Source organism: Notothenia rossii (assembly GCF_949606895.1).
Source record: "Notothenia rossii genome assembly, chromosome: 1".
NCBI lineage: Eukaryota > Metazoa > Chordata > Actinopteri > Perciformes > Nototheniidae > Notothenia > Notothenia rossii.
Genome location: NC_136912.1, coordinates 23,314,048 through 23,328,761, shown reverse-complemented (window position 1 = coordinate 23,328,761; position 14,714 = coordinate 23,314,048). Strand labels below are relative to the sequence as shown.

Genomic DNA, 14,714 nt, shown 5'->3' with positions numbered 1-14,714 from the left:
TAATGTCTGGCATGTGAACAACCTTTCAGTCAGTCTCTCCTGATATATTGGTCACCAGGGGCCTCATTTATAACGCCGTGCATAGGATTCACGTGGGAAGGTTGCTTACGTAGTAGAAATCCCAAAAATAGGTACAGAAATGTTCCAACATTTTCCGATTTACAAAACCAGGGCTCGACATTAAGGACTGCCCGATGGCCCGGGGCCATCTAGTATTTAGCTCGGGCCATGAAGCCTCACCTGCTGGTTGCCCGATCGGGCAATCTATTATACCAGTATCATGCAGCTCGCGGATCCAGTAATGAGTGACCCGACAGTAAAACTAAACGTATCTATAACTAGTTTAGGTAGTTTGAGAGGTAATTAAAATAGCTACGTGTGATATTCTAACCTGAAGTGTGTGTTTTGTACCGCTCACCGCTGCATGTGATCATGCAGAGCTGCGTGTCGACTCGTCAGCAGCAGCTGATCTCTCTCTCCCATCAGATTAGACTTCACTCGCGTTTATGTCCATATCGATCAGATCCAGCTAGTTTTAGCTAATGATATGACTACCTGCTTATTAAAAGACACCGTGACCTAAACAATAAGTGTCGCTATGCAACTGGGTGAGGCCACAAAGTATAGTGCAGCATTATGCATTTGTTTACATGCCCACCGGAACCCCGAGGCATTAGCAACAGATCAACGCACAATCAACCCATACAGCACATCTCTTTCTCCACATTAAGTGTTACACATTAGAATTGACTACTCTTGTCTGTCACATACTCTTCTTGTCTGTCACATAAATGGCGCAACTGAAGCGGTATTGCGCTAAAGGGAAATTATTTTGACTGGACATTTTGACCAAAGAGATTTAGATTTGCTTGCTAACGGGAACTCTGACGTCGCCATTGTGTGTGCTTCGCGGATGCACTCGGCTGCTCGGGTCTGCTCGGCATTCCTTCGACCAACTTACAGTAGATAACATTACAAACATTTTTAACAGGGGCCATAATAGTGTAAATAATGTTTGTTTGGGCAGTTATAACTGCATGTAATGTTTTCTACTTTTTTACATCTGGGAAGGCATTTGCCTTCAACAGATGGAAAGTGCCTTGACCAACAACTTAAGTATTTATTATAGCTATGAAGGGCATGCAAGCGAGCAAACACAAACAAGTTAAATGAAGAATACAATTGAAATTGTAATATTGTGGTGGTTCATCTTATAATTCAGTCTAGAGAATGCACCAGACAGCATCTAAGACCTGCAAAAATCTAAATGTTCGAGGGGAAGGCCCCCCAAACCCTTCGTGCGTCATTTCGTCCGCGGGCAATCTCTATTGGGCTCAGGGCCATCTGTAAATTAGCTTAGATGGCCCTGTGGGCCATCTAAGCTAATGTCATGCACTGAAAACATTATCAAGTCTTGGCAAACGGTAAAAAAAACGATTAAACGTGTTAGTATATAAAACCATGCTCGTATCTACAACCTATAGAAATGCAAAACCGCGTCAGTTTAGACGTAATTCTGTCCTCCTGCTTACCGCATCGGCGGATTGATTTTTGTAAATCAATCGAGAGGGGTGTTCATATAACGTATTTTGGCGTGTAGAACATAAATCTGAAGATATTTTTCAATTCTGACAATCCTAACCTACATCAATTTGCAGTTGAATATTATCTATTTTTCGATTATTTGCTATTCTTCTGGAAAAAAGAGACTAAGTTGGGGGTCTTTTATTTTGAAGTCAGGGCTTTTATTTTGAAGTCAGGGCTTCCTGTCTGATGTGAAACTTACAGGAAATGAAACTTACTTCAGTATATCAGTGTTTTCAGTGTGAACTAGTTGAAATGGCTCAAGTCAAAACAAGGGCAAAATCGCCTTCCCATTTGAGTAATCTTGTTGGCACTGGGCGAGAGCTGTTGGTGTCTGAACTGCCAACTGTGAGGGATATCCTGAGGTATGGCATCTACTTGAGGGATCAAAGTAAAGATGAATGGAGGAACTACCCAGTGGACCAGCTGGTGGGTGATATCTTCCCTGGTCTGATTGGTCAGTGGAGCAAAGTGAATGCTCTTTTCAAACCACCTGTTATAAATGAAAAGGTGACCATCATGTCCAAGCTCAAGGAGGTCTGGAATCAGGCAGTGAAGTGTTCCCTTGGGAAGGGCAAACTTGATGCCAAAGAGAGGTTCAGTGTCAAGTTTGACCAATTATTTGATATTTTGACTTGCAAGTGTCAGATTACCAGTTGTGAGGGGGGAGGCTGTGATGGCTGTGTGATCCAAGCCCACATTAACTGTTCCTGCCGCAGAGAGAAAAGGATTCCTTTAAAAGATCTTGCATACATCAAGGGACAGAAAGAGAAGGTTGGAAGTAAAGGACCCCTCCAAATGGGAGCCCCTGATCTGCAGGAGCACAAGAGACAGGTAAGGACATTGGAAAGGCAGAGGATGGAAAACATGGCTGAGGAAAGGAGAAGGAGCAAGGAGGGAAATGCTGCAGCAGCAGACAAGGCAGCCAGGAAGGATGTCAAGAGGTTTTTGGCAGATGGTGATGAGGATCTGGAATTGGAGAGTGGTGCTGAAGATGAGTTTGTCCCTGAAGTTGAGCTCTTCCCTGAAACTGAACCTGCAGCTTCAACAAAAGGACAGAAAAACTATAATGATATTCCAAATGTTGCGCTTGCCAGTGTAAGGTATGGCATAGGGCTGAGACCAACTGCAGCGATAGCAACTGCAGCTCTGATTGATGCAGGAATCATCAAAGAAGACAACACAAGTAAAGTGATTGATAAGAACAAGGTCAAGAGAGCACAGGAAAAGTTGATGAGAGAGCTGGGAGAAGAGTTTGAGGAGAAGTGCAGGGAGATGGGGGGGATCTCCTGCATCCTCTTTGATGGGCGGATTGACCTGAAAAATGTGATAATGGAAGCTGAGGGCAGTGACCAATCTTTTCCCGCAAAGATCAAAGAAGAACACTATAGTGTTGCTGGTGAGCCTGGCAGCAACTATCTGTTCCACTTTACCCCAGAGAAAGCAACTAAAGAGGACTCACATGCTGAGCAGATTGCTAAGGTCCTGTTTGCCTGGCTGAAAGAAAGGGGTTTTGATAAGGCCTTATCGGCCATTGGAGGAGACTCAACTAATGTCAACACTGGTGTGAAAGCTGGGGTAATGCGAAAGCTGGAGCTGCACCAACTGCGCCAACTGTGAGAAGATCTGCTTGGTATGCCCACAGTGAAGCCATCCTCCAAACACTGCTGTGCTCTGAGGATCAGAAGAAAAGAATTGAGGGGGTGGAGAGAATCCTGGCCATTAGGGGTGAGGGGGACCCAGACACTCAGCTGGGGGACTCCTCTGTCAGGACCAGAAGGACACCTGACATAAATTGTTAGGCTTCCAGCATTGGGGACATGATCAGCTGGTCAGAAGGTGTGTCAGAGCCACCTCTCACCTGCTTGCTAAGCACCTCAGAGGTGAAAAACGCCATCAAAACCCCCATGGAGGTACTCAACTGGCCTTGCCATACTCAAAGCATTGAGAGTGTTGTTAAAATGGTGACCGAGGCTTCTGCTAAGTACTTCTCACAGGAAAAGAGGGATGGAGGGATCAGAGCTCAGGAGACCAGCAGGAGACTGATGTCCAAGAATGAGTCAAAGCAGGACTTGTGCAACCTGGCAAAGTTCAAGAAGTCAGAAGATTGATCTTTGTAATCTTATCCAGTTATATATATGCAGTTCACCTGTTATTAAATATGTAAAAAGGATTTGGCTTTGTCAATATAAATGATTTCCCTTATATATTTTACTATCTTATATAGAGGTTCGAAAGGGTAAAATTGCCAATTTAGAAATACAAAACGATGTAGGTTAGAGTTATCTTATCCCAAAAATAAGCTCATATTTGAATTCCCCATAAAAACACACATAATATAGACACCCCTCATGTTAGGATTTCCTTCAGATTCATGTTGGCACCTGAGTATGACCTGACCCGCCCTACCGCATCATTTATGAGAAAACATTTCATAACATTAACACAACTTTTTCTAGTGCAGTTTCTCGTCTCCCCCGTTTTTGTGCTTAGTGCGTACACATGGGTTAGAGTTTGCGTGGAGGACCGCACATTTTCCCGTCAAGTTAGTATTTTATAAATCGCAAACATTGCGTAGAAACTGGCTTATGCCATTTTTTTTGCGTATATCCCTTTATAAATGAGGCCCCAGGTCAGTACGGAGAACGGTGTATTTTAAGATCATAAACCTAAAAGCCAGACACAGGGAGCACCTCATTTGTCGTGTGATTGGATTAAAGTTACAAGATAATTGTTTAATTGAATTTCAAAAGTTATTTTTGAGTGTGTCTTAGCAGCTGAAAGTGTTGAATAATAGTCTTAAGTGTTTAGTAGTGACCCTGTTGTTTTGTTTACTAAGCATATTTTGAACAACAGATATATTCAGAATTATATAAATGGCCTTTTCACAGCGTAATTAAGTAACAAAAGATTATCAAGGCTAAAGAAGGTTTTCCGACCACATCAAGGATGTACAGATTACGGTCAAAGGTTTATTAACTATTATATAATTTCCAGGAGCCTAGGATATATTCTATTTATGGCGCAAAGCATATCTTACAAAACAACTTGCATATCATTCTGATCGATTGAAAAGCATATAAATAATGCTAGAGATGTCCCGATCCGATCACGTGATCGGGGATCGGAGCCGATCACGTGATTTTCAAAAGATCGGAATCGGGAGAAAAAAATCGGAGATCGGGATTTGTTTTTCTTTTTTTTAAATTTTGTATTCAGTGTTACAAAACAAAAATGACCATGTTCAAGTCTTAAAGTCATCCTGAGGCCTTAGTTTTGGTTTCAAATTACAGAACATCATGTATGTGTTGCTTCTTTGGGGCTTGTTTTCATAGACCTGGTTGCTTATTTCTCTCAAATCTGGCAACAGAGTGGGCAGGGCGCAGTGTCTAATTGTAGCAGTAAGCTAACGAGTACTGAAAGCTTTATTTTGTTTTGATCCAATCAGGGCTCGAGCTTAAGGACGTCCCGTCGTCCCGGGGCCGAAAAAAATAGTGTCAGGGAGGATAACAAATAATTTTGGGACGAATTTGGGACGAGAGTTAAAATAAAAATACCCTGCTAACTCTACTACAAACGGCGATGAAAATGAAATCGACTGCACGTTGTGTGTAGCACACAATTATTAAACCTCCTTGCCAACATAAACACACAAAACATTTAGCAACCCGCGAAACACTCACACACACACACACACACACACACAGACAGACAGACAGACAGACAGACAGACAGACAGACAGACAGACAGACAGACAGACAGACAGACAGACAGACAGACAGACAGACAGACAGACAGACAGACAGACAGACAGACAGACAGACACACACACACACACACACACACACACACACACATACACATACGTAAGCTGTATGTGCCCGCGAATTCCTGGCCCGCAAATTCGCGGGTCTATCTACAGTAGGCTATGTACTGAGTGTGTGTATTTCGCGGGTTGAGTGATGTAAAATGACAATGGTATCCCGTGGAGGAATTCTGAAATGTTTTACCGTTACATCACAAAAACGCACAGCAGAACCAGACCCTGGAGCGCCGGCCTCTTTATTTACTTACTCCACTTCATCCCCTATGGGTAATAAGGCTGAGATGAGAACCCTCCATCGTATTTAGTCCTTAGCAATATGCTGCGCCTCTCCCCATGTATGGATGGGTACCGAGCCCCGGTATTAAACGGGCTCCGCCCGGGCCGGAATTATTAAAGACAGTGGTAACGTTAAGCTCCGACGTTATCTGACTTTTTATCGGTATTGGAGACATTTAAAAAATATATGTCATAAGTAGTATTGCTACATAAACATTATATCGCAGTTTTAGTTTATCCAACTCCGTTTCTAATATGTAATAAGACTACAACATGCGTCTATGATGTATTTTCGAGCTTTCCAATCCAGACGAGATATCTCTCTCCCGTCTGTGTGCGAGGGAGCGGGGCAGTTTGTATAGGTCTCCTGACTGTGTTACAGACTGTCCTCCTGGTTAGTGGTTACTCTGGGTTCTGTCTTCAGGACAGAGTGTTGGATTTTTTTTGATAATTGGATGGGACTTGATTTGATTCAATATTAGTAATTTTCTCGTTTGTGTGTTTGTTTAAATATATTTGGCCTTTGTCATGTGATTGACTGATTTACTCAAATAAAAAGGTTGATGAATTATCATCTAATGATTTGTATGATGTTTTATTTATGTTAAAGGTCACTTTGAATGATTTTAACTCATGATAAGTAGTAGAAAAACTAATATTTTAAATTCGGGACGGTCCACATTAATTTCGGGACGGTTTAGATTGTATTTCGGGACGGTTCCGGGAGGATGGTGAAAAAATTTAGTCGAGAGCCCTGGATCCAATGCTGCACAACTGAACTGATCCAATGCTGCTGTGAAAGAAAGAAGCTATATCCATGTTGGATAGAATATCCAATTTAAATTAAAAAAATAACCTTAAGGGACAACTTGAATGCTTTTTTTTCTCTTAATGCATTGCATAAAGATCGGATCGGGAAAAATCGGTATCGGCAAATTGTCAAAATCAAATGATCGGAATCGGATCGGGAGCAAAAAAAGGTGATCGGGACATCCCAATGCATTTGGATAAATCTTATTTGTCATTTTTGTTTGAAGTATGTCTTCTGTCTGGCTGTTCTAAAACAATTCAGTATGATTTTTAAATCTGGTTTTCTTATATGTAGAGCAATTAAACTTCCCAGAAAGAGCAGCATTGTAAGAGGCTTAAAGTTGGACTGGTGTTTTTGAATACATTTTGCGTAAATAAGTTAAAGGGACTTAGCATGAGAGTAAATACACAGTGTGAACATAAATGCTGATACATAAGTATAACGTCTCTCTTTGTGTTCTTTCAGGCTTTGTTTAGGAAAGCTGTGGTGCTACATGAGATGGGCCAAGTGGACGAGTCTCTCCAAGTCTTCCTCCACTGCCTGTCTGAGGACGAAGACTTCCCCTGTGCTAAAAGACAAGTGGAAAAGGTGAGGGAAATCATGGTGATAATCAATAAAAAAATTAAAATGTTACTTTAAAAGGTCATAGTGTTCTGCACAACCATATGTATTTCATTAAGTCTGAGCATTTGTCATGTTTTACAGTTTATACTCTAAATAAAATATTTACTTCCACTTTAAAAGCCACTAAGAATGTACAGTCTTTCTATTAGGATCATCTGTAGCATGAGACAAAACTTTATGTATCCAAAATGACTTTGCTGGACAGAAGTTGCAATACAAAAAAGGAAGGGGGTAACTATACGAGTCTAAGATTAGAATAAAAATAAACTGCAAATCCAAAATATTTTGATCATAAGAATATAAACATGTTATGTTGGGGATCAATTTCAGGCTGGAATTTCCTGCAGGCCAGGTCTTATGACTGACTCTGTAATGAAATTAGTACCATTTAATGGACTGACCACAGCGATGCGATTACATAAGTGTCACCCACTCTCAATTATTCACAGTGCTACTTAGATTTTAAGAATAACAGTTGTTGCCATTTTGTGGTAAAACTATTTAGTTGATTATGCTGATGCAAGTTTTGTGTAATCATCTCTGAATCATCATTGTATAAGTAAACCTACATAATCACATGAGTCATCTCATGCCAGTGGTAATGAGTGTGTGGAATTGATGTGAAAGCTTGCAGGGTTATGGTTTGACTTCTGTATCCTTCTGATGCTGAAAGAGACGCTGTTCAGATTCATCTCAGACACAGACAGTGTGGGAGTCAGACAGCATGCAACAGGACAGGAGCTCGTCATATTAAGTTTGTGGAACCTGCAGTCACGCGTATAGCTCTTTAAATAAAGAAAAATTCAATTAAAGCAATTAAAATTGACAGGCTCCGACCGTGTTGCCCTCACAGAGAAATTAGCAATTGATGCCGGGCATATGGTAACACATTAGCTGTAAAAAGAGACATCACAAGATATCTGTTTGCAGGGAAATAATGAAAATAAAGAGGAAAGAGTGTGAAGAGTCAGTGTGTGGTGACGCACTACAGCATCATCCAGACTGAGAGAAAAGATTATTGGCTGGGTAATCTGCACACTGAGGTCATGCTGACATCAATTATGAGGCAACACTCAGAACAACGTTTGCTTTCTCTTTGGGGCCAGTGTTGTGGCTCACGCTAGGGCTGGGCGATATATCGAGTTTACACGATACATCGTGGATTGCACTCCACGCGATGTCGTAAATGACCACATGGTGAACATCGAGTATTATGTTGTCAAATCAATTTCCCGCCGCGGCCAAAATGAGCTTTCCTTTCTCCTTCATAGACACAGTCACACACGCAGGCACACACGCAGGCCCTGTCTAACTTGCACACAAACATTACACACATCCACAGTGACAGAGAGCAGGGCTCGACATTATAAATGGCCCGCTGGCTCGGAAGCACTATTTAGACACCCCGGGCCAGCATAACGCATAACTTTCCACTTGCCCGCTCGGGCCACTAAAAATATTGCTTAAAAAAAATAAAATTGTCCAGTGGTATAGGTACTTTGACAAGCAATGTTGTTAAATTGTTTCGTTTATTAACGCTACAACATAGCGTTTCGTGAGGCGGTTGTCGTTGTTGGGTGAAAGGCAAACGGGAGCCTGCTCGCGCTGGCTCCGCAGTTTGCTGCGGAGCCAGCGCGAGCAGGCTCCCGTTTGCCCGTGAGCGCCGGGCAAAAAACTATCTTCAAATAAAAGAAAGTCACCGGAGGAGTTAAAGGAGAGTGACAGGGAGCATGAGAAGAAGAGGGAGAGAAAGTTTCAGCCAGCTTGATCGATGGAGTTGTTTTCTCGTGGTGCAGTGACGCGTCCTAAAACCCTTTTATAATCTATCGATTAGATTTATGATTCGAAAATTATAAAAGTAGGGTAGACATGTGGAGATTATCCGGTTGAACAAGACGTGCATTTATCAAACAGGTTTGTTTTCCACAGACCTTATTTCCAGCTATTTTCCAAAACCCTGTGGAGAAATCCCATTGCTTTTTTGTCGAGGGAACCAGCAGCTTCCTTCCTGGTTTTAGGACGCGTCACTGCACCTGATGCCAATATAAACAAGGTTTTGTGTCGGCTCTGTACATCAATGCCGACCTATGCTGACAAGTAAGTGAAGAGTAGAAAATATAAAAGGTATTGGCTATAGGGAAATGTCCCAGCAGTTTAGGAGAATGAAGGTTCTAATCTAATCTAATACATAGCCATTACATGTCTAACGCCTGATAATGACAGGAAGACCGAAAGCGCATTATACTAATAATAATAATAATACTACTCATAATAATAGCAGACATTTTTGAACAATGACCACAATATAATTATTTTAATAAACCAAATATGAACAATTGAGGAAAATGAGGAAGAACTGATGATTCAAATGTTGTAGTACAAGTAGTAATGTAGTTAGTGCATAAATTACTATTGCAACAAATGTGTTAATTTTCTTCATTATTAGTTGATTTTTTTAATGCAGACATATGTTGCAGGGACTACTAGAATCATCATACTGGGGTGACTGTAAACATCAAGGGGTTAAATAAAAAATAAAAATGTCAGAGGACATTTCAGAATATCGCGATATATATCGTATATCGCGATATAGTCAGTAAATATCGCGATATCATTTAGAGACCATATCGCCCAGCCCTAGCTCACGCTAGAGTTAAAAATGAAGGAAGGAGAAGGTGTGTTGTGAAAATCTAACAAAGTTTATTGCCACTGAGGGGGAGTTCACAAAAACAAACAACGACCCTGCTATGTCCTGACGCTACTTCTGGTCCGTGGATCCTCCTCTCAGGATCCAGCCTACTGCCAGAGAGAAACCTGAACCAGGTTACCTGCATGCTTTTTACTGATCGCTTAATTACATGATTCTGAGCAGAGGCCTGTACTGCGAAGCCGGATTTCAGGGTTAACTCTGGGTTTCCGGTCCTACGACGCTGGTTCACTTCTTAGCGGGCTAGATCTCCACGGTAACTTATGCTGAACGGCTAGCCTGCTCCGGAGCAGGTTAGGTTGCAGGCTAAGAGATCAACTCAGTGAAAGCCTGTGATGGCGATGATGAATAATGATGATGATGATGATGATGATGATGATGATGATGATGATGATGATGATGATGATGATGAAGTGATTGGCCTGCTGACCAATCAGAGCTCATCAAGCGGAGTTTAAAGCTATCAAGTCATATTACAGGAGAACGGAAATACAGAAAAACTGCCGTTGCAGGAAAGACGGCCGGCAAAAATCAACTGACTGTGTGAACGTGAAAATGAATAGAATATCACCTCCCATCTTCAGAGCAATCTGACTATTATAACATTAGCGTTAAGAGAGCTTACTTAAATATCTGCCACAACATAAGTATCCAGATCAAAGTAACATTACGTACAGTCTGCGTGAGTGCAGACGTCGATGTGTCCCATTATCATTCATATATCATAATGTATCATATATTTCCTTATCTGAGTCAGCTGAGCCGTGCCGTGCAACACTCACAGTGTCACATACTGTATGCAGAAGTATTATTTTAAGCAACACATTAAGTTGACGAAACACTCGAGACAAATGTAATTAAAGTCAGATCCACTCGTGTCTTAGACGGGGCAGTGATATCATAAACCTGTTAATGTACGCATTCAAACACTTTTTCTTTTAGCAGCTGTATTCACCTTGCAGGTGTTTAAGTCATGGATGTTTAAAGTTTAACTTCTTCATATGTCTAATATTATACTTTACTTTTCATTCAGGAAGTATGACGCTGCGCTGTCAGTACGCTTCTCCATGTTTTTGATTGGTCAAATGTTGCTAACCCCGCCCCTTTCATGTGAACGCGCACTCAGCCGGACAGAGAAACCCTGGCTTGAGTTACCGAGTTGATAACCAGCGTCGTAGGACAGCTTAGCGAGATCGCGTTTGTTTTGGGTTAGTTAAGCCAAATAACTCAAACATATCCAGGGATGTTGAACTGGATTCGCAGTACAGGCCTCAGCTGTCTGGTCTCCGGCCGAGCCACTCCCATCACTCCAGAAGCCGGCGCTCTAACCACACCCCACTGCATGTTTGGAAAATAAAATATAAATGTGTTGTTCAACCAAAAAACACTTGATTTTTCCACTTATATATTCATATTCAGTATGATCTAACCTAGACATCGTATCTACCTCTGACATGTAAACACCTTTTTGAAAAGGTATTTGCAGGCAAACTAACTGAGTGTTTTTCACAGATCTTGTGTGACCTGCTCTCCCCCACTGGTGAGAATGTGAAGGTTGGCCTGAGGGAAACCACTCAGAACACGTCGCCTCGCCTGCGCAGTAAAACCCTGGTGGCCGATGCCCAAGAACAACCGCAGAGCCCGGTCCAAAGACAACACCAACCGCCGGCCCGCGCCGCCTCGGCACACCAACACCAGGACAGCCAGGAGGTACGAGCAGGCGAATTATAATATCACATTGTTCAGTTCGTTCTTCATATATGGTTTCTTTAATCATTTCTGTTGATCTTCTGTGATTCAGAGGCGCAGGGAGAGCCTGGAGCGGTCCGGTCTGAGCCGAGCTCACTCGATGCGGATGTGCGGCCTGAGCTGTGGAGAGGAAGGGCTGAAGAGAGTCTGGTCTGCTCCTCAGCTGGGGGACGAGGACAAAGGGAGTCTGCTGAAGAGGAAGCTGTCGGGGTCCGACACAGAACGCTGTGTTGTAGGCAGTGGGGGTAGCAAGTCTAAAAAACAAGGTCTGTGGGCAATCCCCCCATGTTACTGCTGTCTCTTCTTCCTGATGTATTTTACTTCATTTCCAAGTCATATTCCTTCTACTTCTGTTCACATCAATATATTTAAAAACTAAAACACATTACACATGAACATGAAGTGAAGTGGACACTTTTGAGGTTTTTCGCAAATACAAATTGGTAATCAGCACATCTAATATACCAGGGAAATATTAACTGACATCTTAGCAGAGTTAACAACTAAATGTTAAATGCTTTTTACTCTATTAAGATTTGGTGAAAGGCTCCAAACAAAAGGCTGCCAAAGCAAAGACGTGCAGAAGTGTTCCTGAGGATCAGGTGGACCCTAACGACTGGGAGTGCTCTCTCTGCATGAGGTAAGATCACAGTGGGCTGAACACACACATTTACCTTGATGTTTACACATTTTGCCTTTTTTAAATGACTGAGAATGTAAAACTGACTGTTGGACGTTGAATGCAGGTTGTTCTACGAGCCTGTGACGACTCCATGTGGCCACACCTTCTGTAAAAACTGTTTGGAGCGCTGCTTGGACCATACGCCCCAGTGTCCCCTCTGTAAAGAGAGCCTGAAAGAGGTGAGACAACGTATAGAGTCTGGACATTCTACTTTTTGCACTAAGTAAGATGTCGGTCCTAGCTTCCTGTTTTAACCCTTAACTCTTACCTTGCTCTCTTCAGTATCTAGCATGTAGAAAGTACATGGTGACAACTGTCTTGGAAAAGCTGATCAAACAGTATTTGAGTAAGGAGTATGAAGAGAGGACTAAAACATATCTGGAGGAGACCAGAGAACTTTCTGAGTAAGCATTTCCCCCTCTCGTCTGGGTTTATTCCAACAATCATGATCAGTTATTTTAAATGTTTCAGAAGCTCTAAACATGTTTCTCCTTCTCGCCCTCTGTGCAGTCTGACGAAGAATGTGCCTATCTTTGTGTGTACCATGGCTTACCCCACCGTGCCTTGCCCGCTGCATGTCTTCGAGCCGCGTTACCGCCTCATGCTCCGCCGCTGCATGGACACGGGCACGCGGAAGTTTGGGATGTGTATTAATGATCCCCAGAAAGGGTAAGTGCATTTGTATGAAATACAACATGGAGCGACCCTCAAACCAGATATATGGAACGGAAAAATGTGTCTATACCAATAAACCAAATGGTGCTCCCCTGCAGGTTTGTAGACCATGGCTGCATGCTGACCATCAGGAGTGTCCATTTCCTGCCTGACGGACGGTCGGTAGTGGACACCATCGGAGGGAAACGCTTCCGGGTCCTGACACGAGGGATGATGGATGGTTACAGCACTGCGAACATCGAGCATCTGGGCGACACCAGGGTAAAAACCACGACAACTCTTTTTTAAGGATAATATGTTCAGTATGTAAAATCCTGGTCTTCAAAAATCCGTTTTACATTTGTATTTACCAGGGTTTATTTTGAGTGGGGTATTTCTTTAGGTTATTTTTTAAGTTTAAACAATCCAAAAGTGACTAAGAGGTCAAATGATTCCTGTCCGTCAGGTGGAGGACAGCGAGAAGCTTGTGAAACTCCAAGAGCTTCACGATGCCGTGTATGAGCAGGCCCGCGACTGGTTCCAAAACCTCAAGGTCCACTTCCACGACCAGATCCTGCAGCACTTTGGACCCATGCCAGAGCGAGAAGCTGACATCCAGGTAAACATCCAGCACCCCACTTCCATCTACAGAGATGTGCCTGTTTCCCTTCATATTATTCCTAGAAAAGTATTCCCACTTCAAGCTTCTTTAAGCAATACAAAGTTCATCTTCTTTAGCAGAGTGGTTTACTTAACTGTGTTATTACGCACATTTGCACTTTGCTGGAATATTGGAGGTTTAAAATGAGGGATTGGATCGACCTTGTAAAAAAAGAGCAATATAAAGAAAAACTAGTTAACTTGTAAAAATGATATCTTGTACTAAATTAAACATCTCATGCGGCGTGGGCTCACCAGAATATGAACACATGGGAACAACAATATGTGTTGTTTAATAAAGCGTCCACCAGATGAGAAAGTGAGAATGCTCTGCAGTGAGTTGGCAGCCTGTGGCAGCAAAGCAGACGTTCGTGCAGACTGTTAAGAACATTAAGTCCCAACTTTTTACACAACCAGATAAACTGAGAAAATATAGCGCACAAAGGTTGATAGAAGACATATTGTTATATTATTATTATTCTGGGAACTGGTATCAGCTGGCTTGAGAAGTCCCTTTCTTCGAAATACTGCAGGGTTTGTACAGCTTTCATTACCTCGTATGACACAGAGAGACTCCACGGATTCTAAAATTGGATTGTCTCATGACACACTTGCATTTTGGGGAAACCCACATTACCACGGATTCACCTGGCTCAGAGGCTTTAATACCGGAACAAAGTTGTTGTGTTCGCTGAGCTCCCGCTCGTAGGCTGCAGCGCCGACAGGGATTACAGCTCCGCTCTTTGCAGCACCAAAGGGCGGAGTTCATTGACAATACGGCCTAAAGAGCTTTATGGGTGCTTCATACATAATCCCAGCAGCTTTCTTGCATCAGGTCAGTCATAAAGAGATTCTCCAACACTGAACACTCGATTTTTTGAGTTATGTGATTCTAAAAATGATTACAGTATCTTGCCTAATGGACAATGGAAATTGGGGCACAGACAAAGTCAACATTTTCACTTCAAACCCTTTGAAGTGTAAAGCACATTTAGTATCTGGCTGTTGTTCCCTGGGATTGATTTCAGCCATGTAATTGTGCCGCAGACATGCATTCCTCTGGCAGTGTGTAGCTTAGTATATACGCAATCCTTAATCAATACAAAATGAGTGCTTCACTTACATGCCAAATGAGTGCCA

At 42.3% G+C, this 14,714-nt stretch overlaps 1 protein-coding gene across 1 annotated transcript in view; it reads left to right on the top strand.

Moving 5' to 3' along the window:
* The window catches only part of lonrf1 (LON peptidase N-terminal domain and ring finger 1), a 25,638-nt gene that overhangs the window by 9,124 nt on the left and 1,800 nt on the right, over positions 1–14,714 (top strand). The window contains exons 3-11 of the mRNA XM_079678859.1: positions 6,964–7,086; positions 11,342–11,539; positions 11,631–11,844; positions 12,113–12,218; positions 12,325–12,439; positions 12,543–12,664; positions 12,771–12,929; positions 13,034–13,196; positions 13,381–13,533. Of these exons, the coding sequence (XP_079534985.1) occupies positions 6,964–7,086; positions 11,342–11,539; positions 11,631–11,844; positions 12,113–12,218; positions 12,325–12,439; positions 12,543–12,664; positions 12,771–12,929; positions 13,034–13,196; positions 13,381–13,533 (1,353 nt within the window). The remainder of the gene's footprint in view (positions 1–6,963; positions 7,087–11,341; positions 11,540–11,630; positions 11,845–12,112; positions 12,219–12,324; positions 12,440–12,542; positions 12,665–12,770; positions 12,930–13,033; positions 13,197–13,380; positions 13,534–14,714) is intronic.